Source organism: Artibeus jamaicensis, unplaced genomic scaffold (genome assembly GCF_021234435.1).
Source record: "Artibeus jamaicensis isolate MK-2021 breed Jamaican fruit bat unplaced genomic scaffold, CSHL_Jam_final scaffold_369, whole genome shotgun sequence".
Lineage (NCBI taxonomy): Eukaryota > Metazoa > Chordata > Mammalia > Chiroptera > Phyllostomidae > Artibeus > Artibeus jamaicensis.
The window spans coordinates 31,231,480-31,258,393 of NW_026522042.1; the positions used below are offsets into that span (position 1 = coordinate 31,231,480).

Below are 26,914 nucleotides of genomic sequence, written 5' to 3' on the forward strand. Positions count from 1 at the left end.
CCTATTCTAATTGAGCACTCTTTCATTACGTCTATCCACAAATAAAAGAGCTATCCATTCCCACCAAAGCAAAAAAAAAAAAAAAAAAAAAAAAAAAAAAAAGGCCTTATTGTGGCTTCATTACTTAGGTGGGGAGAGAAAACTTCATTAAATTGAACTGCACGCCTTAACCCAGTATTTTAAAGCACTTCCTTCATCAAAATATAAAGCATCTGTCAGTATTTCTGGACTTTTCTATTTCACTGGACTTGTCAGTTTCCACATGAATACCACACTTCTTTAATCACAAGTTTTATTATTGTTGTAATATCTGCTCAGAATTTTTTCTCAAAAACATTATTCTAAACATCTACTGATTCCAGATAAAACTTCAGCACCTGCCTGTCCTTCCGCATATAAAACCTCAATGATTTTTTGAGTGAGGCTGTATATTTACAAATACATTTTGGGAAAACTCACATCCTTATTCTTCCTTGAGATGGAAGCTTTCAATCTCAAACATGATGTTTATACACTTTAACAGAATTCAGCAGTGTCTTATAATTTTTTTCTTGGAGGCATGGCACGCTGCTTTTAGGTCTTTTCCTAGACCTCTGACGGTTCCACTGCCATTTGAGATTGGGTTGTTCCTATTCCATCCCTGTTCTAAAGGATTCATTAATGACACGTTATGTATCACCACTGTGTATCACCACTTTCCCAAGCTCCTACACTTGTATTTTCCAGCTGAGACTTTTCAATTGTCTAGTCATAGCTTTTGAAATTATGACAATGTTGACTCTTCTTTATTAGTATTCACAGCTCTTAGAGGCCTCCCATAAAGAATGGAGGTAACAGGAAGCATGTTTGCCTTGACCTTGCTCTGTACATGTCACCTTTCTCAAGTGCAAATGTTTTTATTCTATTGTTACCTCACCATTATTTTTTACGAAGAATGTGTGCTTGAGATATCATTTTTCTCTTACCCAGTTGTCACAATATTCCTCAGAGAAATCCTTAAGTCATAATTTATCTATATTCGCAATTATTAGATTTGAGTCCTTAAAATGTGACTTATATTCCTAAGTGGCAAAGCTCTGAGTCTTTAGGATGTGTGTGCATGTTATTCTTAACTGACTTTGGTATACAGGGTTATGCTAGTCTAAGAGAATGAGACAGAAAGCACTGAATATTTTTCTAAGTTTTAAAATAAATAATAAAGACTTTAGTTTTCACTGAAGGCTTTACAGAGCTCAATGGTAAGCTACCTGGATCTTCTATGGCATTACAGCTTTAACTAATTTTTAAATTTCTTTTGGGTTTCTTTTTCTGATCAGGTTTGCAATAACTACTCTGAGTCAACTATTTGGTATGTTTTCCTAGAAAACAGTCCTATCATCAACATGATCAAAGATGAATACAAATTTGTGAATTAAGATTCTCCAGCTACAGTTTTATAGGTTTCTCAGTCCTAGTACTATCAGATTTTTGTTCCTTCCTATCTTAATCACACTTGCAAAGACCTGTCAATTTCACCAGCACTACACAGATCCAGCAACTGGTTTTTAATGGTCTCAAAGCAACTGTTTGTTTCCTATTTCATTAACTTGTTTTCAATTTCATCAACTGCTTTCTTGTATCTTCCTGCCTTCTTAGCCATTTATTTTCTGTAATTCTTGCTTTCTAAAATAATCACTGAAGGCCACAAATCATTCCTTTGAATACCATACTGGCAATATCTCAAAAATTTAATAAAGGCTGCCCTACTGTTGTTTATTTCCAAAACAGTTTTGTATTTCCAGTTTTATCTTCTGTTATCCAAGAAGGATTTGTTCATGTTTATGTGTTTGCAGTTACCAGGTAGGTTTTGAAAGACTTTTGGGGGGCATGGGAGAGCATTTTAGTAGTTATCTTATTAAACCTCAATATCTTAATACACCAGATTAGATATGAGTTATTAGTAAACAGCCTTTACATGTTTTAAAAGTATTTTAAATTCTAAACCTGTGGTTTGAAAAAATCATATGTAAATCAGCCATTTTGCAATTATGATTCTAATTCTACCTCCTACTTTTTATGATTTTCTATTTCTGAGAAACAGATAAAGGTCTCCCATGGAAACAGACCTGGCTATTGCCCCTAGAATTTCCAAGCATTTAACTCGACCGTTTCATGTTTTTTTATCCACGACAGTAGTCTCTTCTTGGTGAACTGTACATTTCATCAATCTAGATACTCCCTTTAACCCATGTGAAGTCATTTCTAGGATTGAATTATTTTGTCTTAGAGTACAGCTTACAAGTTAGGACTTGTTTGGAATTTCTTTATCCATCCCTGTATATTATTTTTTCTGTTATTTCATTCGATATTAAATATACTCCCTATAAATACATCGGAGATAAAGATCATTCACAAAGGTCATGCTCAACACTTGGTATGCCTTTCCAATATAAATATCGCATCTGTGCTAAGCTCTAGGAAGTTTCCTTCTGTTATTTCTTGACCACCTTTTGTCCTTAGGCTGTTCTCCCGAGAAGTTCTAACAAATGGCTATTACAATATTCAGCGCTATCGTTCAAATTCTTACATTTCCCCTAATACCTTTTATTCCTTTGTTCTTTTGTACCATGTTCTCAGAGACACCTATATTTGCGTATTTAACAATTCAGCTTTTCTAGTGAATATATTTATACAATCGTATTTTTAGTTTTCCAGAACCCCAATTCTAATTTCATAGCAGCAGCCTTTTCTCTAAGGATACAACTCAGTTTTTAACATTTAACACGGTTCATGGTTTCATACTGTCTCCTCAGGTACGAGGTCTTCTTGAGCTTCGGTGCCTTTCTTTTTTTGCCACTGCCTTTTCTCTGTTTTGGATGGAAGTTTAGGCAGGACATCTTTGATAGCCAGAGTATGTTTCTTCAGCCTACAGTATTTAGTCCTATGCTCACCATAAATATAGGTTCTTATTTCATAAGCCCATAGCAACAGTCCCCAACCTTTTTGGCACCAGGGACCAGTTTCATGGAAGACAATTTTTCCATGGACTGGTGGTTGGGGCAGGGGACGGTGGTGGAAGAGGATGGGTTTCTAATCTGCCACCAGATGCAACTTAATTGTCACTTGCCACTCACTGAGAGGGTTTTTTTTTTGGGGGGGGGGGGTTGTTTTGTTTGGACCTATAACACTGATAGGGTTTGGATATGTATCTGCAAGCAATTGATTTATTATGGTCTCTGTGCAGGATAGGGTTTGGATATGTATCTGCAAGCAATTGATTTATTATGGTCTCTGTGCAGGCAAACCTCTCTGCTAATGATAATCGGTATTTGCAGCAGCATCCCAGCACTAGCATCACCATCTCAGCTCCGCCTGAGATCACCAGGCATTAGATTCTCCTAAGGAGCACACAACTAGATCCCTCACAGGCGCAGTTCACAGCAGGGGCTGCACTGCTATAAGAATCTAATGCTGCCACTGATCCTGACAAGAGACGGAGCTCAGGCGGTGATGCGAGTGGTGGGGACTGGCTGTAAATACCGATGAAGCTCTTGCTCTCTCACCAGCTGCCCACCTCCTGCTGTGCAACCTGTTCCTAATGGGGCCACAGACAGTACCAGTCCATTCACTGCCCGGGTGTTGGGGACCCTGGCATACAGGACCCTGCCTTTAAAGGGAGGGAAGACAGATGAATGCAGTTGTTGAGGACTTACATGGAATATGTAAACATCTCATTTTCTGGGACCAGAAGCAGCTATCCTTCAAAGCAGCCACAATTCCCAATTTTTGCACACACCCTGGGTGCCTCCCATGGCATAACTAACACTTTAGATAGCTGAACTTCGTGCCACAGCCTGTGGACAAATGTCAGAAACTGTTTCCGAACCCAGAAGTTCGCACACTCTTCACACATTAGTCAATGGCCTGGCAAAATGCCGCTGTCTTGCTCCTTCTTCCTCTCCCTGCCAGCTCTGCTTCCAGGAAGCACAGGGCTTCTGCCACAGAAACCTGCTTTCTGAGGGCTGCTATTTTCTCTGTACTTTGGGGCTTCATCACCAACTGATACCAACTACTTTACATAAAGAGCTATATTTTATTTTCTGCCACTTTTACTGGAATTCGAAAGGAAGAAAAGGCAAATGTAGCACTCAAGCAGCCTTTTTAAAAATGAAATCAACACTCTTTCTGCCTAACTTGTAAATCTCTGTCAGAAGTATTAAAGTATTAAATTTACGTTTGAGTATTAGGAATTAAACCCATCCAAGTCTACAACTTAATAATCAGCAGACTCCTAAAGACTTCATTTATTAGTAAAATGTACAACCAACACCCCAGCCCCCACAGGAAGGGAAGATCAAAACAAACCAAAATTTTACTTGGAGACAGTATCAAGTTCTTTGAGGAAAGTGAAACAGTGTACGGACACAGGTCAACTATAGTTAGGGGGTATGAGGGTTCGGTTTGAAACAGTAAGGCCTGAGAATAGCCGGATCCTAGAGCAAATCTGTCAGTCCGCAAGAGAACATTTCATTCCACATCTGACTGTTACTTGGGAAAGCCAAGTGTTGTCCAGATTTCTACTTCTCTCAGCAACATCTATCACTAAGACTTTCACTTTCCACACATAAGAGCAGGAAGAGTCAAAAGCACATGAATTACGCATCACTGACAGTGATAAATCAGTGCCCAGATAAATGAAATGTGTTAACTGTTAAGCCTTAAACCACACAGAAAAAACGATCTTGTGCTCTAAATTGAAAAAAAAAATAAAGGAAGAAAAAAGATGAAGACTTCTAAAGAGACACTCTTTATTGTACACAAAACAATGTAAGTGGTTTAAATAATATCCATCTTGGAAAAAAAAGCAGAACAGTGACATGAAAACACCAATATGTACATTTTCAATGTATCCCTACAAAAAAAGTGAGAGACAGCAGAGCGGCAATTCATAATCTCCCTTAAAAAAGAAAAACAACGACACGAAGGAAGGTAGGTTAATGGTCACCCAGTGAATGAAGAGAAATATTAAAGGGAAGCCCCTAGTTTCTAACTTCAGGGCCACGCCTCCTCACCTACAAGACCACCCCGGGGTAAAGGCACGCCTGTACACCTGTCACTTCCCTTGCGCATTGTTTGAAGACCACTTCCCTTGTCCTTGTAACTTGTGTACTTCCTTAAGGTTTTGTCTTCCAAAAATACACTTATATGGCTTTCACTCCAGTTTTCCTGCCTGACAGTAAAAATTTTTTATGTATTTGGCACCTAAGAAATTAACTTGTTAAACTGTAATGAATTCCAGGACAAGCCAACCCAAACCCTTTAGTTTTTATTTTCTAGAAAGTGTGGAAATTGTATCTCTAACTACTTTTCATTTCCCAAACAATACTGCTTCTTCATGTTTACTTTCACTGTGTTATTTTATCAAACAGCAGGGTGATAATATACAGGGATCCAATGGAGACATGAGATAGGATATGACTTCTTCTTCCACAAAACATCTACGAAGCCCTGGAACTTTCACAGTCACAGGTAACAGCAACAAAGAAGCTCCCAAACCACTAAAAGTAGTAAACAGAAATAAAAACAGAACTTGGAATATACTCACTTTTATCTATGCTTCCATAACAATCACTTGAAATTTGTGTTCCAATGTGTTTCAACTCTAAAAACGTGGGGGAACAATGGTTAAAAAGGATACTGGATATCAAAGCAGAATTTTTATGTAGGCCATTAACTGAACACTCACCTTTTTCATTTTTCTGCTTAGAAAACTCATCCAGCCTTTCCTGTGAAAACAAAACACCGAGAGAGCTGGCACTGTACAGTGTGCAGCCACTCTGGCCCTAATGCAGGGGAGGCAACTTGACCAGCACAGCCAGCTACCTTCCTCAGGGGCCTCATTCCTGACTCCTGCGTGATTGGGATACTGCATTTTTACAAAGGATGCTAAGGAGCCAAGAGGCCAGAAATTTAACATGTGTGTGCACTGTTATCTCTTACCTGTGTCTTCTTAAATTCCTTTTCAAGTATTTTCTTTTCATTCCTTAGTTGCTTGAAGTCCTGAGTTTGCTTGAGAGCAGCCTCTTTATTTAAAGAATGCATGGAAGTAAGAAAGAAACAGAATTTATGAACTTTACAACTACCATTAATAAAACATTCAAAATCTTAAATATGGAGTTTTTCTCATTTCTTAAAACTTTGAAAAAATTCTTGTAAAAGATCACTTTCTTCAGTATTTTATCAATCAGGGATAAATGCAGAAATACTTTAAGCTTTAAATATTATCTTTATTAGCTATAAAACCGTAACAGGCCCTAAAAATCCTTTGCAATTCCAGCACAACCCAACCCAAACCCTTTTAGCCAGGCAAGAACCCAATGGGCATGACCTTTACAGAGGGAGATGCCACGCCCCCCCCACTCCTTATTCTTCAACAATCAGTGATATTCAAGGTTTACAGATTTTAAAATACTGTTAATACAATTCTCTTTATTTGGGGGAATGGACAAACTTCTCTATGCTTACTATATTGTTATTCCTTTCTGGGCTAACAGTTGTGACTGCTAATACCTTTATTAGAGATCTATAGTTGACCTTTGAACAACACTGGGGTCAGAGGCACCGATCACCTAGTAGGGGAAATTCTTGTAAAACTTCTGAATACCCCAAAACGTAACTACTAATAGCCTACTACTGATTAGAGGGCTTACCAACAATATACATTGTCATTTAACACATACTTTATATGTTATATATGTATATTACAGGAAAATGTTATTAAAAATCATAAAAAAGAGAAAATATTTTTAGAGTATATAATAAAAAAAAATCTGAGTGCAAGTGGCCCCACTCAGTTAAAACTTGAGCTGTCCAAGGTTCAACTGTACTTTTAAGGCATTTTGGTAGCAGTCCTCTGAATCTTAAGCCCATCATTCATTCCTATTTCAGGTTCCAAGGTGCTGCAAAGTCCAAGAACACTGCAAGGGTCTGAGCAGTGCTGGCTTTACCTGAGATTGTTCATACACAATCATTATGAAAAGTAATATCCCATAAAACACCCGACTAACAAACCTTACCTGATTCATTTCGATAAGGCTGAGTATCAGTTTACCCAAGCATTATGCCCTGTCATTTACTAGAAAAAACTTTTTGTCACATAGAAAAGGTTACACTTCTGCCTCAAAGGAATTTCTGTTCTAAAAGCTGTAAGTAGTCTCACAGGCATTTCAGACCTCTTTAAAAGTATCTCCTTGAATAGACACTTATCTCCACATACTAGGAAGAGAAGGCAACATTTAGAAAGAAGACAGTGCTGTTGTATTTGCTGCCACACTACTGTTTGTGCAACAAGCAAATCAAAGAAAAAAATTGTTACCAAAATATTTATAGAGTTATGGCCTAAAAAAAATCAGGTTCAATCCAGGTAAACTGATGACTATTTTCTTTATCTTCATGCCAAGATCCAACTACACTTAAACCCTCACTTCATACTCTAAATGAGAACCCCTCCATTCTCTGAGGCAGAGCCCTGTTAAGCATGAGGAAAGAGCAAACAGGGGGACAGTAAGCCACAGAAGGTTAAGAGGACTGCTAGCGCCCATGTGGGGATGAAAGACATGCGCACCGGGGATGGGCCTGACCGAGCGCTCCTCGTCTCTCCTGGATGAGACTTTATTTCCAGTCCCAACCACCCCAGTGAGAAAAGAAAACAGAAGAAAAGATTCCGCGTTCAATTCCTTTCAGGAATTATTAGCTACCCCAGGAGAACTGACCAGATCCTCACATGGCGCCTCTGCACTCTGCCTGCCAAGGACAAAGTGACAATCATCAAAGCAGGGAACTTCATGGACATCTCTCCATGGATGTTGCCATAACTACCTACATACCTCAAGTTTCTTGGGACTAAAAGTAGTGACCTTCTCTATTAACCACTGATTTCATTAGGAAAAAATGAGAAAGCCCCATGAGACTCAAATTTCAAAATTAAAATTCTTGTATTAATCACTGCCCTTTACAGTAAAAGTAAACCAGCACAAGCCAACCCAAACCCTCTAGTCAGGCGAGAACCCAACATGCATGACCTAATAGCAACCCAATAGGCTGCTATTATATTGAGTACAACAACATGTCAAGGACTTGCCACATTCCACATTCATGCTACTATCCAGTAACTGAAAGGAATATGGTATTCAAACTTCTTCCCTGAGGGTGCCCTTAATGATGTCACCCGGGGGATGCACCATCGGAGAAACCATGACGACTCAACTGCTTAACCAAGTACTACAACCTCTTCTAGTTACTGTGAGCAGCTAGACAACAAGAGTGCCAATTACCTTCCAGCTTTTTCACCTTGGCTTCTAGTTTCTTCTTCCTGAAATAAAATTTTGTATTTTAAAATGGTAAAAAAAAAATATGTAGCAGAAAAAGATATATACACTACAATTTGTGCTACATTTAATTTTTAATCACTGAGATTTATATAACAAATTAAATGTCAGTCACAAAATGTATCACCCATCAATCACCAAAATTACCAATGACTGTTCTGAAGGCAGATCAAACCGAAGAAAAACCAGTACGCCGTTCAGTGTGTAACAGTTCCAAAGTGGATTAAAGAAATCTGTATTCTTCTCTCTGAACCACAGTGGTCTCATCTATCCACTGAACTGACGTGTCGGACAGTCCCTAGAATTGGTGCAGCCTCTAACCAAGGACATGACTTCTGGGCACGGACAGCAGGAGTGCTCACTGTGGGAGAGGCGTGGCTGGGGACATGGGCTCATTTTAGGATGAATTTGAATCGGAGAAGGGAGGTAAGTCTCTGAGAAAGAATCTCTGAGTTACTGCTACGTCAACATTAAACTACTTTACGTTTAGCTCACAAGTTTGTTGGATAATTTGAATACGGTATTAAACTTAAAATCATCAAATGGATGCTTCTGAACAGCCATTTCTATGAATGGTAACAAAGACGCCCATTCCACGTGACACCTATTCAAGTGCTAGCACGAGGAAAGGAGTGGATAATGTTTATACTCACGGACACAGAAGCAAACATACCACACGCAGACATAAACACGTTTCCAGAGTTCTTTCTCTGTGTAGCCCTTTGCCATGGGATGGCTTATTTAACCCTCCTTATAACCCTTTACAATAATTATAATGTCCATTTGGCAGATGTGGACACAGATGCTGAGACCACGCTTAAGGTAACACAAAGTTAATGACAGCCAACAAACCCAAAGGCAGAAGAGAAACACTCATTTAAAAATTTCCAAAGATCAAATCCCGATTTCCAGTCATTTGTAAACTACTTACTGAGCATCAGTTTTCAAGCATTCTTCTTTCACACGAGCATATTCCTGATGAGTATCCTGATACAACTTTAGGGAACTCTAAAAAAAAGAAATCGATATACACTGTCAATTTGAAAGTCATGACCACCAAAATAACTTACTTTGAGCTTGAAAAGCTAAATTATCATTTCAAGGTATGAAATTAACCAAATGAATATGTTAGGAAACCAAAGTACAATTCATTGGACATTTTAAAGGATAGAAGCAGATCCTTATTAGTGTACTTAATAATCTAATCAAAACTATAAAACTGAAAATATATTAATCTTAAGGCAATCCGAAATCTTCATAATATTGAATAGCTAATGTTTACCTCAACCAAAATGCAACAAAACCTAAAGAAGTTTTAGAGCTTAATATAAACAACTGTTTACTACTATAAAAAACTGTTACTACTATACAAAACTATAAAATATGTTGTTATACTCAACAGTAACTGGGAAAAATGTGTTAACATCAGTCAATATATACACCCTGATGGCTACACTGTAAGGAGAAAGAAATGGTTATTGACTAGCTTTATATCATAATATAATGTATATATGATACTCATTTCTTTCATCACCATAGCTGAGACGGGCTCTATGACCTCTTTCACAGATGAGAATTCTGAGGGTGCATAAGATGACTGACTTCCAAAGTCACAGTGAGTGAGTGGGTGAGTGGGTGAGGAGGGCTTATCATATCATTCAGTTCTGACTCCAGTTCCTGCTTCCTCTCAGACAGGGCTGATGAGAGTGTTATATAAGAGGAGGGAGACAAACTTCAACATCGCAGTTGTCTTTTTTTAAAAACTTTCACTGCATAATCAAATATATAATAAAGAAGAAAATCAATCACTGTTAAAGTACGTAAGACCTCAGATGGGTATGTGGCATTGCTAAAATGCCACAATTTGAAGGCTCAGAGGCACAATACTACCTGTGACGAGCTGAGAAAACAGGTAGAGAAGCCCAGACTCATCCCAGCTTGGCTATAGCTCGTCTCAGGCAAACCCCCTCACTTTATTGCTTTCTATTTTTCTTAAATGTAAGAGCCATGAATTCTCCTATAAGACTCCTATAAAGAGGAAACTACAATGTATGGAGAAAAACAAGCTTATACCATTTTAAATAAACTTAGTGCAATCTATTTCTTGAAATGGAAAACATGATTTTGCTATCTTCAATTTTTTGCATGTTATTTTACATAAAGAAAAAAATGAAAAGGCAATGCAAGACACATGGAGCCACAAGTTCACAGCTAGAACCCCTTTCAAAAACATAACAATAAACACAGAATTACACATTTAATGATGACTACGAGGACCAAGCCATAAATCAGCTAGTTCAATGTTTACTAAGTACAATAACAAACTTAAAGAATGAATTAGAAGCTCTTAATTAATTGAAGACAAAGCTTTGGAGAAAAATTACTTCAGGTACCTTTTTCTCTTCTAGTTCAGCTTTTAAAGACCCCAATTCTTCCTGACATTTCTGCAGAGGAGAAATTTTCTGAAGCATTTGTTCCACCTGGTGATGCAGAGTACTGTTCTCTCTAAAAACGGACAATGCATGGATTATTAAATATATCCATTGGTGATTTTTAATTATTTTCTAAATTGAAACAAAAAAAGAATAAAAGACTCTCTCTTTTTAAATGTACTCTTTCTATTAATATCAAAATGACCCTCATGTTGCTTTTTATTTCTCTGGCACTGTAGTCTAGTTCTAATAAAAGTACATCAAAAAGCCACTTGAGAAGCAGAAAACAGTGGATTCTCAACCTGCTGGAGAATGTATTAAAGGGCAATCCGCCAAGCAAGTTGGCTGTTCCAATACTGAACTCATCCCCATTTATTCAAGTTAAATGACAGGCGATTTTGTGGTTCAGTTGATAGCCATGGTTTTTTGTCTTCTAAGTGATCAAATCAACAGAGTATGAAATACTGCTAAATTTTTACAACATTCTATTTTAAATTGTTTCAAATACACAAGATAACCCCATTAAACAGTCCAATTCATGTAGATGACAATAATTATATAGTAATAAGCTTCATCTCAATGGCAACTCAATCAGTAAGAGTTACTGAAAGGTCAAACCAGGCGATAATTTAAGACCTTCATCTGGACAATAGTGAAGAAAACATGAATCTTCTTTTATCATAATCATCAAAGCAACATTTCAAATAACGCATCAATCATATAGCACTTTGTTCGAATCTGCTTAAAAATCTAGGCTGATGAATGTCTCGCCCAAATCAACAATGAAAATAGCCTGGCTGGTGTAGCTCAGTGGATTGAGCGTGGGCTGAGAACCAAAGGGTCACCAGTTCTATTCCTAGTCAGGGCACATGCCTGGGTTGCGGGCCAGGTCCCCAGTGGGAGCCACGTGAGAGGCAACCACACATTGATGTTTCTCTCTATCTTTCTCCTTCCCTCCCCCCTCTCTAAAAATAAATAAGTAAAATCTTAAAAAAAAAAAAAAAAAAAGAAGGCTGGGGAGCCTTTCCTTCTTTTAAAAAAAACCCCAAAAAACAATGAAAACAGCTTACCTTCTGGCAAACTGCAGCTGTAAAACTTGTTAAAGAAAACTCTGATAATTTTATCTAGTGATACTTGGCTGATGACAAAACTCACTTAAAAATAATGAGTATTTGATGTACATATAGGCAAATCATAATTCCTAAAATACAATATTCAAAGTTTCATCTACAACATACATGTAACTGTGATAAAGAGTTTTACTGTTACTCCTATTCATAACATGTACCAAGAGTCAAAATATTTTCTTTAAATTAAAAAGGTATCTGATTAAATATATGGTTAATATTAAATTCAAAGCCCTGACCGGTGTGGCTCAGTTGGTTGGGTGTCACCCTGCAAAGCCAAAGGTCACCCTGGTTCGGTTCCTGGTCAGGGCCCACAGCTAGGGTTCAGGTTTGGTCCCTGGTCAGGGGACCTAAGGGAAGCAACCGACTAATGTTTCTTTTTCACATCAGTATTTCCCTCCCTCTTTCTTCCTCCCTCCCCCTCCCTCTACAAATAAATTGATTATTTTTAAAAATTATACAAAAATTAAATTGTAAGAATAAAGACAGTATGAAACTAATAAAAAATACCTCGAACCCCAAACAACCTGTCCTCACTTCCCAAAGAGTCCAGACCTTAATTCCATCAAAGAGTTAAGTTCTTACTAAAATGCTATGAAACTACATTCAATGAGTAATAAAGAGAGGGAGGACAGCAAAATCTACAAAACCCCTCACTTTTACAATTTACACAACGTGAAAACTTCATTTCCCACCTCGAGCTGCCAGTATTTCTTGCTCATAGAAAAAAATAATTCCTTCAAGTTTTCATCTCCTATAAACTCCTGCTCGTATTCCAATATAGCAAATATGTGTTTGTAATAAGTCTGCATCCTCTTCTCCAGTAGAATGCAAGCTTCTCAAGATTAAGGAGTATATTGTATTCATCCTAAACTACTGCAGCCTTTGCAAGAAAGAAAAGCTCAAAAAACATCTTATGATATGAAATATACTCTGCCCTCTAGAAAGAGGAATAAACAAAGAAATGGTCAGAATTATACAAAAGAGTAAGAAATCAAGGTAGAAAGCTAAACTAACTCTGCAACACTAGTATTTCAAGGTGTGCAACAAATTACTACATACTTGAGGTTCAACAAATACATATTTTGGGTGAATGCCAAATATATATATATTTTTAAATCCATACCTTCCCACAGTTGAGACAGAAGCAGAGTACCACATCACAGAAAGGAAATTCAAGAATTTAGAGTTTTACCAAATTTAATAACTTATTCTAACAATTCTGATTTTAAAATTCTGCAAATTTTAGAAAAGTGATTTTTCTGCTTACTTGTGTAATTTACCTCAAAAAGATTATGCCACTTCTTCCAAAAATGACATAATAAACACATACAGCAATGAGCATCTCAGTGGCAATGTGGTCAGTACACAGAAGTAATTGCCTGTTTTCCTATGTAGCTAATTAGAAGTATTTTTAATAACTTTCTGTGCAGTTTTTATAAGCAAAGATATTACTCTTGCAGTAATACACATTTGTAGGTAAACACGTTGAGAGTTTCAACAAATAAGGCACAAGAAATTTCAATGACATATTTCTTAATGTAAAAAAAAATTCAAACATGAAAAGCAGATCTCAATATCATGCCTTGATTTTACTCCCTCATCACATAAAGCAGGATGACGGCAACAACACAGACACATGCTTTCAGGGTACCAGAAGCAATACTGAAACTGGCCTCGAGGGACTGTCAAAGGTGAACAGCAGAACCTGCCCAACACTGGAGCTGAAGCTATACTTCAGTGACCTTCTGACAATACGTGTGTGTTTTTATGAAAGAAATTTTATTTTTATGGGAGAGAAATAATTCAGGGTAAGTGTCCTCACGCAAGATGAGGAAGGATCGATTCTACACACTATTTTCACACTGCCAAGGAATTATTTAACCAGAGGCCAACTACGCCACAGGTGCTCTACAGGTGCCCGAGCAGAGGGTGACTGTGAGCCTAAGAGCACTTGGCATGCACTTGGTACAAGTGGTAAAGACCTACTCAGTAAAAAGCTTATGACACCGTAAGAAAACCGAAATCAGTAACAAAAATAAAATAAATGCTAAAATAAGGAGACCAGCAGTCTTTATCAAAAAACATGTAATAACAGTAAAACACCAGCTGTTTACTATGCTTGTTAGAAATACTTCCTACTTTAAGCCTGTAAACAGTGCCCTCCAAAAGACAGTATCTATACCTCACATTTCTTTAAAAAAATCATAAATTAAGTAAATTTAAAAATTCAAAGAAAAAAACAATAAAAGGATATCATCACATTTCTTCTGATATTCTGTTAACAAATTACTGCAACAACAAAAGAAAGAATTGTTATATTATGTTAAAACTGTTTTAAAATATGCATGGTACCTTTCTTCCTATGTAATGAATTTATGTTTAATTATATATACACGCATTACCCTAAATTCCTTAAGAACAGTGCACTGATATATGAGCTTTTCACTTAAAATCCCTCTGATCTAACATCTGAGCCTATAAATTATGTGACTTTTACAGAATTAAAATAAAATTAAACCTCACACTACAGCTGTGAAATACTAGGAGGAAATCTGAGGCCCTGTCCTAAAGCTAAGAAGGCTTTGAAAGACAGAAAACAGCTTTTATAAAATGTCCAGTTTAGCAAAAAATCATTTCCTAAGCCATGAGTCTTGTAGAAGCCACTAACAGAAGGTCAACAACGAGGAAAGCAGTGGCATTACAATCCCACCACCACCACGCAGGCTGGGAAGAGAAAGCCCAGCTCGCCGTCCAGACCCAGAGTCTGACAGTGCCTCCACTCAGCCTGTCTGCCAGGCCCACACAGCTCAGCCAAACACATGAAACATACTCACTCTGTGTTAATAATTTTTTGCTTCAAGGTAATTAATGCTTCAACATATTCATTTAAATTCTGAAAGAAAAAAAAACACAACAGTCAGGTACTTGTTTTCATGCAAATTACTTTATGATTTTACTGTAACATGTCATTTATTATAAACATTTGCTTACTGTACTTAAACACAGAAATCTGTCAATATTACTGCCATTGTGTGTAACACAGAGCCATATGCTGAGCCCACATTGTCTCTATGAATCTCTATGAATCTCTTTTGTCTGAATGATGAACTCAACAGCAGAGCAGCTGTACAGATGTGCAGTATGCACCCGATTTCAGTGCAGCGCACCCAGTTTACACTGCATAACATCAGCAAACTTGGAAATCAGGGACACCGGGTCCCTCCCAGCCACGCCTCACAGACACTGGCCCTCCCCCATCTAGCAGGAGCTTTGCTTTTTGAAGAATTCTCTTCCTGGAACACCGTGAACACCTGGAGCAGGTGGACCTGAGCAGTAACAGAGGCACTGGGAACACCTATGCACACTGGCTGCCGGCTTCTTCTCCCCATTAAGAACCCAGACGGTGGCACCCAATCTTTACGTCCTCCAGGCAGAGACTAGAAACACTTTCTCTGAGGATCTGAGGAACTCTAACCAGTCTGAAGATAGGATCTAATGGTACTGACGTCAGATATTACTTAATCCATAAATGGCCCACCCCGGCCTATGCAATAAAGCTCAGAGAAAAATTTATAACACGAGAGGCCAAAAAAACTTGGAGTAAGCAAAAGCTAAGAAGAAAGCTTTGAAAAAATTAATACGATTTGAGATAAATTAAATTTGTGAAACAAGAAGCTGTTTTTAAAAGAAATAATCAGAGCTCTTAGAAATTGAAAGAGAAAGCTCTTTAAATTAAGACTGTAAACATCCACTAGCATGGCTAAAATCAAAATGACAGGCAATAACAAGTGCTGGAGAGGATGCAGAGAAATTGGAACCCTCATACATTACTGGGGGAGTATAAAATGGTGCAGCTGCTATGGAAAATAGTTTGGCAGTTCCTCAAAATGTTAAACAGAGTTAACCATATGATCTAGCAATTTCACTCCTAGGTATATACCCAAGAGAATTGAAAACACATGTCCAGGCCAAACTCGTACACTCTTATTTATAGCAGTATTATTCACACTAGCCAGAAAGTAAAAATAAACCCAACGTCCGTCAACTGAAGAATGAATAAACAAGATGGCATACAGACATACAGTGTGATTACTGGGCAATGAAAAAGAATGAATGACACCTGCTACCACACGGATGAACCTTGAAAACATTATGCTAAGTGAAAGAAACCAGACACAAAAGGTTATACACTGTATGATTCCATTCACATAAATTGTTGGTAACAGGCAAATCCAAAGACAGATTAGTGGTCGTGGGGGGATGTGGGGGTGGCGGGTAATGGAGGACAGAGAATGACTGCTAACGCAGGGTGGGGCAGAAGTAGGTTTAGTTGTTTGTGTGAAAAATACAATGATTAATAAATAATAATACAAGAATAAACTTTGTGTTCACGTACCCACGACTGTAAACCTACTTTTGCACCACCCAACATTTAAGAAGTTTCTCGGCAAGGACATAGGGGTGTGTTGATGCACCTATTTCACAATTACATAGTGGTGACAAGATAACTGTGAACATGCTAAAACCACCGAATTATACACATTAAAAGGATGGCTGTTATGGTATATAAATTACATCTATGTAAAATTATTATCATTAATTAAAAACAGGAAACAAAAGATCTGATGATAAAGTTGAAAAAAACTGTCCCCCAAAAGAAAACATATCACACACCTGGCTGGTGCAGCTCAGTGGATTGAGCATGGGCTTGGGTTGCTCGCTGGTTTAATTCCCAGTCAGAGCACATGCCTGGGTTGCCAGCCAAGTCCTCAACAGGGGATGCATGAGAGGCAACCACACATCGATATTTCTCTCCCCCTCTTTCTCCTTCCCTTCCCCTCGCTCTAAAAATAAATATATAAAAATCTTTAAAAAAATAAAACAAACCACAGACATGGAAAAGGATAAAGAAAAATAAAAACAAAGTGCTAGGGTAAGAGGTCCCACATGCCCAATGATAAGAATTCCAAAGAGAGAGAATAATAGAAAAGATGTAGAGATAATCAAAATACTGACATTCAAGAAAAAAAAAATCCCAGAAACGAAGCCAGAAGTTTCCAAATTAAAGGGCCTGACACTCAGATACAAATAGGATCCAAACCATGACACATTATTGTAAAAATTTCAGAATATCAGAGACAAAGTAAAGAGCCTCTAAGTATCCTGAAAGAAATAGACAAGGATACAAGTCATATACAAAGAATGTGGAATCAGAATTGCTTTGGACTTAAACAGCAATTTAGAAAACGAGAAATGTAGAGACTGAAAGCACGCATTCAAAATTCTGAAGACAAATGAATTCCAAGTAAAACTCTACACAACCTGGCTGGTGTAGCTCTGTGGATTGAGCGCAGGCCGGTGAACCAGACAATCGAGGTTCGATTCCCAGTCAGGGCACATGCCTGGGTTGCAGGCCGATTCCCTGCAGGCCAGTCAGTTCCCAGCAGGGGATGCACAAAAGGCAACCATCCATTGATGTTTCTCTCCCTCTCTCCTTCCCTTCCCCTCTAAAGATAAATAAATAAAATCTTAAAAAAAAAAAACAAACCTCTACACGAACTATCAGCCAATAGTGATAGTAAAATACGTATTTCCAAATCTGCAAAATCTCTATAAACTTACTTCCCAGACATCCTTGCTCCGGGGGTGGGGTAGGGTGGGTGGGTATTGGAGGATATGAACATGTTCCACCGAAATCATGGATAAATCAGCAGAGGACAATGTGGGGCGAAGAGCAAAGGTAAAGAGAATCTAAGAAGGCAGGTGAGTGCCAGATTAGAGTAGAGCTGAAGACTCAGGAGGGAATTTTTCCCCTAAGAAGAAAACATCAGAATTATCTGCTAAGCATTAAAAGTATATTTATACTTAACCCTCACAGAAGTGCAAGCAAGTATATGTAGCTGCTTTCTATCATGCATTTAAATCATGATTTTTTTGTAAAAGTGATTCTTCCTTTTTCCATTCTGTTTCAAGTTCTAGTGGATCTCATCTTTCCCACCTTGCTTCCAGATGCCATCTGTAACTTAAAGTCCTATGCCGGAAACATTTCAGGGACCTCAGACTGCAGAGTCACACACAGCTGGATTCAAATTCCTGTTCCTCCACTTTTTGGCAGAGTGACCTCAGGCAAATTTACTTGCTTCAGAGCTATTTCTAACTGCACAGATAAGGAAACAAACACTGGGAGGACACAAAACTGGTTTGCTGTCAGGATTAAATAGGAAGAGACACAATGTTTAATCCAGCCCTCAGCATAGAGTAAGCAGTTCTTAACATTTTTAAGATGAGTAATCTGGATTAAGGATATAATCAATACCAGGGGAAACAAAAAAACAAAGGAAAGGAAAAGTGATCATAATTTACTTGAGAGCTTAGCTGTGAATCACAGATAGTTAGGTCAGCTGCCTTAGTGCCCTACCTGAAATCTTAACCACACCGAACACCCGGGGGGCAGAGAAAAGCTGCCTGCCAGATGGAGTGGGACAAAGGGCAGAAAGGGAGCTCGATTCTCACCTTCCTAAGTCAGAAATCAAATGACAAGCCCAAAAATGAAAATCAAAAGTAGCCACACGAGTCTATTCTTTAACAACATGTAAGTTCATTATGAAACACACACTGGGCAAACAATTAAAAGCACTGTCTGTTGGGAAGGGGGAATGAGTGGGGCTGGGTCTATCGTAACAAATCTTGTATATCGAGCTATCTCTCTAAACTACATTCATGTATAACTAATAAAATTAAAAACCTACCCTGGCTGCTGTAGCTCAGTAGATTGAGCATGGGCCTACAAACCGAAGGGTCACTGGTTCCACTCCCAGTCTGGGCACATGCCTGGGTTGCGACCCAGGTCCCCAGGAGGGGGCATGTGAAAGGCAACCATACACTGACATTTTTCCCTCTCTCTCCTTCCCTTCCCCCTCTCTAAAAATAAATAAATAAAATCTTTAAAAAATAACCCTAAATTCACAAAACATAGCATTATACAAGGAAATAAAACCCCAATAAATGAAGATGACTTGTCAGTTTCCTACAGCATTCTAATCTAGTCCCTGACTAACTTTTCCCCTAAGGCCTGGTTGGGTGGCAGTACAAATTTGGTCAGATACTGGAGTGTCCTAAAAAAACATTCTGTTTCCTCCAATCTGATTCAAATGTCACTTACGTTAATTGCAACAAAGATCTCTATATAATGAATCTCACAGTTGTTAATGCTGAGCAGTCTGCGTCTACTCAAAGGACCCCTGGAGCCCCTTCCAACCCACATTCATTGTGAGGCAGGAGCACAGCGCCCTAGTGCTGCCTGGTCTCCAGGAAAGGAAGTGAGGTTCGGCATACTCTTTCCAGGAAAAGGTTAAGGTGGTGTGGTTTCTTTGGCTACTGCTTTTCTCCCAGCTGCCCTGCTTTCTTCTTTGAATTTCTGTTACAAGAGCTATTGGAAGGCTCAGATTTACTCCCGATTCTCTCTTCTCTCCTCCCATGACTACTATCTTTTCCCTCTGGTTGAGTCCCTCGAGCTGTGCTGTACACCTACTCACTGGGCCACTACCACAATGCTCAAAGGAGCCCATTACCCAGACTTTCTGTTCTCCTTTCACTTCTTTTGTATAGTGCACTGTTTACATCCGATCCACACAATGCTTCCTAAGTGTCACTGTGAATATGCAGGACTGGAGAAAAAGAAATCCACTCTGCACTTCCCATCTTCCCTTCCCTTCTTGGGGAAGTAGAATCAACACAGCGGCTGAGCCCACAGGCTGAGGGGAGGGGGCAACAGGACAGCCACTGGCAAAGAGCAAGCCAGCGAACTGGCTAGAGTAGTTTATGAAATGGTAATACTAAGTATATAAATACGATCTGTAGATACACAACAAATACGTAAAAAGATAATTTGGGTAAAAGTAAATTGCCTGAGTTACTACTCCTCTAACGCTATCATTCTGGGCTTGAAGATTCTTATTTGTGGGAGCTGTCCAGTGCACTGTGGGATGTTTGGCAACATCCCTTCCTAGTCTCTACTCACTAGCTGGCCAGAGCACCCCCAAGTTGTGCAAAAGAGTCGCCACGGGAGGATGGAGACTGCTATCCTTAGAAAGGTTTGATTGCAAGGCAGGCCCACGGGTGGAGTCGTCCCATCCCAGTCTCTCCAGCCTGGACTTCTGTTGCCTTTACCTTTGACTTCCTGCCTAATCCATCACAAACGACTTTCTCTCCTCCATGACTCTGAACATGACATGTCCCCATCTACACAATCTCCTTACATCTCTTCCCTTTTAATTAACTATGAATTGTCCTTCAGAACTCAATTTAGGTCACTTCCTCTTATGAACCCTTCAGATGTCTTGCCTAGATGCTCAGGGTACCATGTACATCATCCAAAAAAGTACTTACTGCATTATGTTTATAGTCCGGATGCTTTCTCACTCATCTGTAACCACACGCAGAACATGAGCCCTGAGCCTCCTCTGTTCTTGACTGTGTTCAAAACACACCATGGCATCATAAATGCAGTGATCCTCAAACAATGTTTGCTAAATGAGTAAAACACAATTCTGCAAGCATCCCTGTAACATAACCATTTGTCTCTTGATTTGCAAATCAATATGTCTATAGGGACATATGTGTTAAGTTCCAAATGATGAAGTTCAAACTATTGGCAATTATCAATGTGAGTCCAGGTCAAGTTTATATAAATTCCAGGCTCAAATCTGCTCCAAAAACAGCCAAATGCCATCTATTCTAAAGCTGTTCCAGTTACATTAGCTAAAAAAGTATAACCATGTGCTTCAAATCCTCATCTGGATCCCCAAGAGAAAAAATGGTTAGCTCTACAATAACAAATGAAAGTGGTAAGGAAAAAAGGAGGGGTGTGGGTGGTGCCTCTCCTTCCTAGAACAATGTAACTTATGGCAGCTTGACTTGAACCCACTCAATTTAAGCCTTGTTTATTGTACAGATCACAAAACACTGGTTTATAAACACTAAATTTTGGCAACCCATATAGACCTTAACTTGTAGGTCTCTCATGAACCACTGCAATCAGTTAGGGTGAGAAAACAGAGATGAGATGATGTATTGGACTACAAGTTTAAAAGGTGCATCACTGTGGTCATCTATACACTTCTGAATCAAGGCATAAAGAGACACACTGTATCTCTTCAACCAGCAAGGAAAAGAGGGCAGGGAGGGGTAAGACATGAAATAAGATTTCCAGTGCGAGTAACAACTATTCAATCAGGACAGTGACAATCAGAATCCCAGCACAGCTCAGAATGAAGTCACAGCACTAATGTGCATGCCTCCTGCAGGGAAGGTGCCTGTAATATGCTTGCACATTTTCTGCAAAATCCAGAAGTTTCAGCGTGTTAAAACTACACAGCAGGATACTACTGCCTCTCTCTCTGTATAGAACTTCCTCAGTTTCTCTCTTGCACTGTTAACTGGAGCACAAAACTTGATGTTCTACTGCGGAACACTGCAGAGATGCCTTTCCTAAGGTGGTTAAGTGACCTTTCACTGACAAATCCAAATGCCTGTTCTCAACTCTCATGCTTTCCTAAGCTGATTTCCTACACACTACTGCCTGTACATCTGTTTCTCCTTCTCACCATTCCATGCTCACCTTCCTCATTACCCAACTGGTCTTCCTTCACTGACTCCTCGGGATGGCATGTAGTCCCATGAATTGACACAAAGGTTTCCAAAGTTTAAGTGACGAGAACATACTCCTCCATTCTCCTATTCCCACCACTCACCAAATAAAATCTTATCATGAACTCAGCACTCATCCGATGTGGCCTCTTTTCTAATTGCTTAGAAGTATGCTACTGTACCCTGAAGCACTGTGCTTCACAAGCAACAAATGTGAAAACAGGTGAAAATCCTCAGTCCGCAAGTCATCCCAGAACTTCAGCCCCACACTTCCAATGCCTCCACTGACTTGGTTTTGCTTTCTCTTGCCTCTGCCACAGTTCTCACAGCCACTCGGATTTTAAACCTCCACCCCTTCTATCTCCCTGACTTGAGATCTGTCCACTCTGCAGTTTCTCACAATTGGAACCTTTCACTCCTCCATTCCCAGGCCCAGGGAATTCCAATTAATCTAGGCTTTTATTATCACTAGTATGCACTAATCAGGTAATTTACCAGAGCTAGTTGCACCTCCTCCAATCCCTTCTACTGACTACTATATGTTACTCTTACTATAAGAACTGCTCTTATGGGATAACTATGCAGAACCCTTCACTGCTCCATAATGCTGACAGAAATAAGAACAAAATGGTGAGGTGTTGACCATTCAAGGTCCCCTATAATCTGCCATGAATCTATTTTTACAGCCTTACTCTACAATACAAAGATATGTTCCAGAGACTCTCTTCACCCTTTTCCCCTAAAAAAAAAACCCCAAAAAACAAACAAATTTCACATAACAGAAAATCAAATGCAATGGTATGTCCAGAGATAAAGAAGAGGCCTGCAAACTAAGGCCTTTAGCCTGTTTTTTGTAAACAATATTTTGATGTAACACATCCTGCTCATTCCTTTAATATGGCATGTGACTATTTTTACGCAATGGCAGAGTTGAGCGGTAATGAACAAGACCACCACAGCACCACATATTTATGGACTTGCTCCTTACAGAAAAAGTCTGTAGACACCTGCATTTAGAAGTTTAACAGGATTACTCCTACTGCGGTTTTGAGAACCAACTGTGGGAATGTGGCAAGAGTGGAAGAAGGCAGACTCCTTAGGAGGCTACTGGAATAATCTCCAGGCAATAGATTATAGGCATTTACACAAGAGTGGAAGTGGTGGGGATGGTGAGAAGTGAATGGGTAACAAAGACAAAGTGGATAGAATTTATTGATGGACAGGAAGCAGGTTTGAGAGAGAGGAATTAAGGATGACATAGTTTCTGGCCTAAGCAACAAGAAGGCTACAGTTGCTACTTTTAAGCAAAATGGGGCCTACTATGGGGAGAACAGGATTTGAAGGAAAGTCGGATCCACTACTGAACAGAATAATTCACATGGGTTTCTTTCCTAAACGAAAGTGTCCAATGGCTCACTATTCTTTCAGAGTAAAAGTCAAAATCCTCGCAATGATTACAAGAGCCTGAGTGATCAGTTCCTCCATTACGGCAGAGTGGGCCTCCTCCATTCAGATCCTCCAACTGCTATAGACTGCCCCCCACCGCCTTCCAAAAATTAGTATGTTGAAATCTAATCCTCAACATGATGGAATTTGGACTTGAGGCCTTTGGGAGGTGATTAGTTAGGTAGGTCATAAGAGCAAAGCCCTCAGGAATAGAGTAACATCCTCATAAAAGAGACGCTAAAGGGCTGTCTTCCCCCTCTTGCCCTGAGGACACAGCCAGAAGGCAGTCCTAAACCAGAAATCAGGCCCTTACCACCACCAAATCTGCTGGTGCCTTAATCTTGGGATTTCCCAGCCACCGGAACTAAGGCGGGTAAATTTCTATTACTACAGGCACCGAAGCAGATGAAGACACAAACATTCACTCTACCCCATAGCCTCCTTTCTCTTCCCAATCACACTAAGCAGGCTCCTGTGTCAGACCTCCACACCTGTTTTTTCACTGTCTGGGATGCTTTTCTCCCAAGAAATCTACAGAGCTTATTCTCTACCCCTGCCCCCACTCCTCAATCCCATTTAAACATAACCTTCTCTGTGTGGTTTCTTTCCAGCCATTGGTCCATTCTTCCCCCACTTTTTCGCCCCTATTCTCTGCTCTATTTACCCTTAATGTGTTTATTACCTTCTCACATAACTTGTCTCTTTCCCCCACCTCCTAAGAACGGAAGTGCTCTCCAAGAGAGCAAGGATATTTGTCTTTTCCCCTCACTGCTGTAATCACACAGTCTGAAACACAGCACATGCTCAATAAATACTTATTGAATAAACTGGCCCAAATAGTAAATATAATTTATCAAAGACTCATGATAATTTCACTCATGTTCCCAGGTTTTTGAGAGGTAAAAAAGAAAACCACATTGTAAACACTTTATATGCAGCTTAACTCAATGATTTTACTACTAGTTCTCCTTCTAGTCCAGAGTACCAGTATAGGACTCCCTTTTCTCCTTCTCCTGCTCTCAACAATTAAATGTTTGAGATCAGCTCACAGATAACACATGCGTGACCGCACACACACATACAAGCTTTTCTTGGTGGCCCATCAGTCCTACGTTCCTTTCTGGTCCCATTTCATCAGCAGTCTTCCCCTCTGCAACATGTGCTCACACCAGCCAGACCCTGTTCTCCTCAAAGACACTGTGTTCCTTCTCACTTCAGTAACCTTTCCACCTGTCAATCCCTCTATCTGGAAAGCACCCCCACACCTATTCCAGTCTGCTCCTTCTCTCCAAGATCTCCAATGTCACTCCCTCAAAAACACCCTGCCTGTCACCCCAACCTAAAAACAACACCACTATTTCAACTCCTCCTCTATTTTCTTCCTAAGACTTAAGACCATCTAAAGTCTTACTTGCATACATATATCTTACTGATGACAACAGATCTTATCTATTTTGTTCCCCAATCTCTGTTCCTCGTGCCTAGAACACTATATAAAATAGACGATCGTTTAATTACTTCTAGTAGGTATCAGGGTGGACAGCCCCAATTTGCCATTAAAGACACTAATATTAAAAAGTTACAAGATTCCTGACATTAGACAGCTAGAAGGTTCTAGCTGGAAACGAATACTTGGGACTGGTTTTACAACCTCACAAGACCTGGAGGCAGACACTAGTAACTCCTCTTCAGTCAGTACACAGAACAGTCCACGTAACCGCCGGAAACTTTCTGCATCTGCATGCCTATAGTTGATAAAAGACCCTCCCAGCCAACCCAACTGTCGCAGGAGAACCTGCCTCCAGGCAACAAATATTTAAAAACAAGCTAGGACAAGTAAAAGCCTCGGAAGAAAATATTCTTCAGCATTTCACCTATCACTCACCAACCTAAATGTAAACCCTGGGGAGCCTTGAGGTTGGGTAAGGCCTCGAGGAGGCCCTCCAAGAACTCCCTTACTCCACCCCACCACCGCAACCCAGTAAATGAATCCTGGGTTCCAATCCTAAGTAAGCCAAAGGAAGTTTTTCTAAAGCAACCACCATAAAAAGATGAGGGACAACCTGCAGGCAGGGGGGAAGGGGAGGAAAGCTTCCGCCAAGAAGCTGGAGCAGCCCGCAGAGACGCAGCCCCCGCGGCCAGACCCCCCAGCCCTGCGCCCAGAGGGGCCCACCGAGTCCCTCCGCGCCCTCGGCCCCGGGAAGGCGCCGCACCTGCTGCAGGGAGGCACAGCCCTGACATCGTGAGAGATCCGCCGCTGCTCCGGGAGCCGCCGAGTGGGTCTCGCCCGGCATCATGGTGTCGCCGCCGGGCCCGATGGACCCGCACGCCTCAGGGACCCGCGGCCTCAGCCCTGTACTCCCTATGCTGACGCCGCCGGGGCCGCCGCCTGCCAGGCCGCTTCCCGCCGTATCCGGGCGGGTCCATCCGTGCACAGAAGTCCCCGTGGAGCAGACTAAAGGCTCCCTGAGCCAGAGCTGCTTCGGGCACTAGACAGAAACGCTACCCGGCGCGGCCCCCGAACGCGACGCGGCCCAGCCAGGGCCCCGCCCCGCCCCAGCTGGCCACGCCCCTCCCCTCTCCTTGGGGTGGCCTAAGGTTGCGCCGGAGCAAAATAGGGAGCACAGCCGTGCCGATGCGGCGGGGGCTACGTCCACAAAAGAAAATTCAGGGAGAGCAGAGGCATCTGAGGTGCACTCCCTCCACTGTTTACGAGTTAATGTTTTATTTCCGGCTTGTTGTATGACAGACTTTCCATAGGCACCTAAATCTTCAACTCAGGGGAGGCGACCCGTGATGATGTCATATAAGGCGTCTCCTGCGCTGTGAGGACCTTATCCTCAATTGGTAAGTGCGCGATTTATAACCAGAGGCAGCCTCGCAGTCCGAGTCCTGCCGGTCTGGGCGGAGCCCGGAGGACTACAGTTCCCAACGCTCCGCGCGACTGGCGGACCTGAACAGTTTTTTGGCCGCGCCCCGTGTGCTTTAATCGCCTAATCTCGGCCTTTGCTGTCGTTGGCCCTTTCCTCCTCCAGGAATGGTTTTCCTCCTGGCACATACCCGCGCCTGCTGGAGTCCTTTTGCGGTCCAACCCTACCCCACGCCCGCAATCACCGTACCCGGATCTGGTTCACAGGCCCATCCTCGCAGCACCCCCCGTGAAGCTCTTGCTGTGGGCACGCCTGGCCTAGTCCTTGGCGACCCCGTCACCGCTCATGGTGAATAGCCAGCCTATGTCAAGTGTAATCTTAATACCTCTTGGAAGGGGGTAACAAAAGAAATTTTTCCCTTGGCCACAATTATTGGGTAACTTTAGGACCCCGATCCTTTTACTTGAACAACAGTTTTTCGTTTCTCCAATTCTTTATCCACCGCCAGCAGAATCTCAATAATCACGGGGAGTTACCATCCTTAATATCAGAAACAAACCTGGCTTCCTTGATGTCTAGTTATAGTCTAAACTCTTAGCAGTCATTACAAGCATTTTATGTGTTAAGTAGATTTGCTGACCTTACCAGCTTCTTCCTAAATCTCTAATATGGAAATTGCAACTGGAAACTCCCCTTCCGTGAAAGCAGCCAGGATTTCTTCCCTTGCCTACACTCTGGTTGACAGCTAGAGTTCTTATTGACACCTAAGGTAGCCCAGTACCTGACTGAACAAGTATACCGGCTGATCCAGATGAGCAGAAAACAAGATTAGGATTAAAAGGAAATGAGAAATGAACCGATGTGGAGCAAGGGGATGCCGATACACACTGGAAGACAGACACCAACAGGAATCTTCAATTTGGGGTATGGTGAAGAATGATATTCACTGCAAAACAGCTAAATTGTGATACAGCATGGCTGTGAAAACAGCAAGCTGTGAGGCAGCTCTGGGGCCAGGACTT

General features: G+C 40.5%; 1 protein-coding gene across 1 annotated transcript in view; it reads right to left on the reverse strand.

Annotated features, from left to right (window-relative positions):
• The window catches only part of ICE1 (interactor of little elongation complex ELL subunit 1), a 52,157-nt gene extending 26,612 nt beyond the window's left edge, over nt 1–25,545 (reverse strand). Inside the window, 10 exon segments of the mRNA XM_037154363.2 lie at nt 5,585–5,641; nt 5,726–5,765; nt 5,980–6,062; nt 8,313–8,350; nt 9,298–9,374; nt 10,760–10,871; nt 11,869–11,887; nt 14,183–14,217; nt 14,763–14,821; nt 25,236–25,545. Coding sequence (XP_037010258.2) covers nt 5,585–5,641; nt 5,726–5,765; nt 5,980–6,062; nt 8,313–8,350; nt 9,298–9,374; nt 10,760–10,871; nt 11,869–11,887; nt 14,183–14,217; nt 14,763–14,821; nt 25,236–25,319 — 604 coding nt within the window. The 5' untranslated portion in view covers nt 25,320–25,545.
• Nucleotides 25,546–26,914: the final 1,369 nt, after the last annotated feature.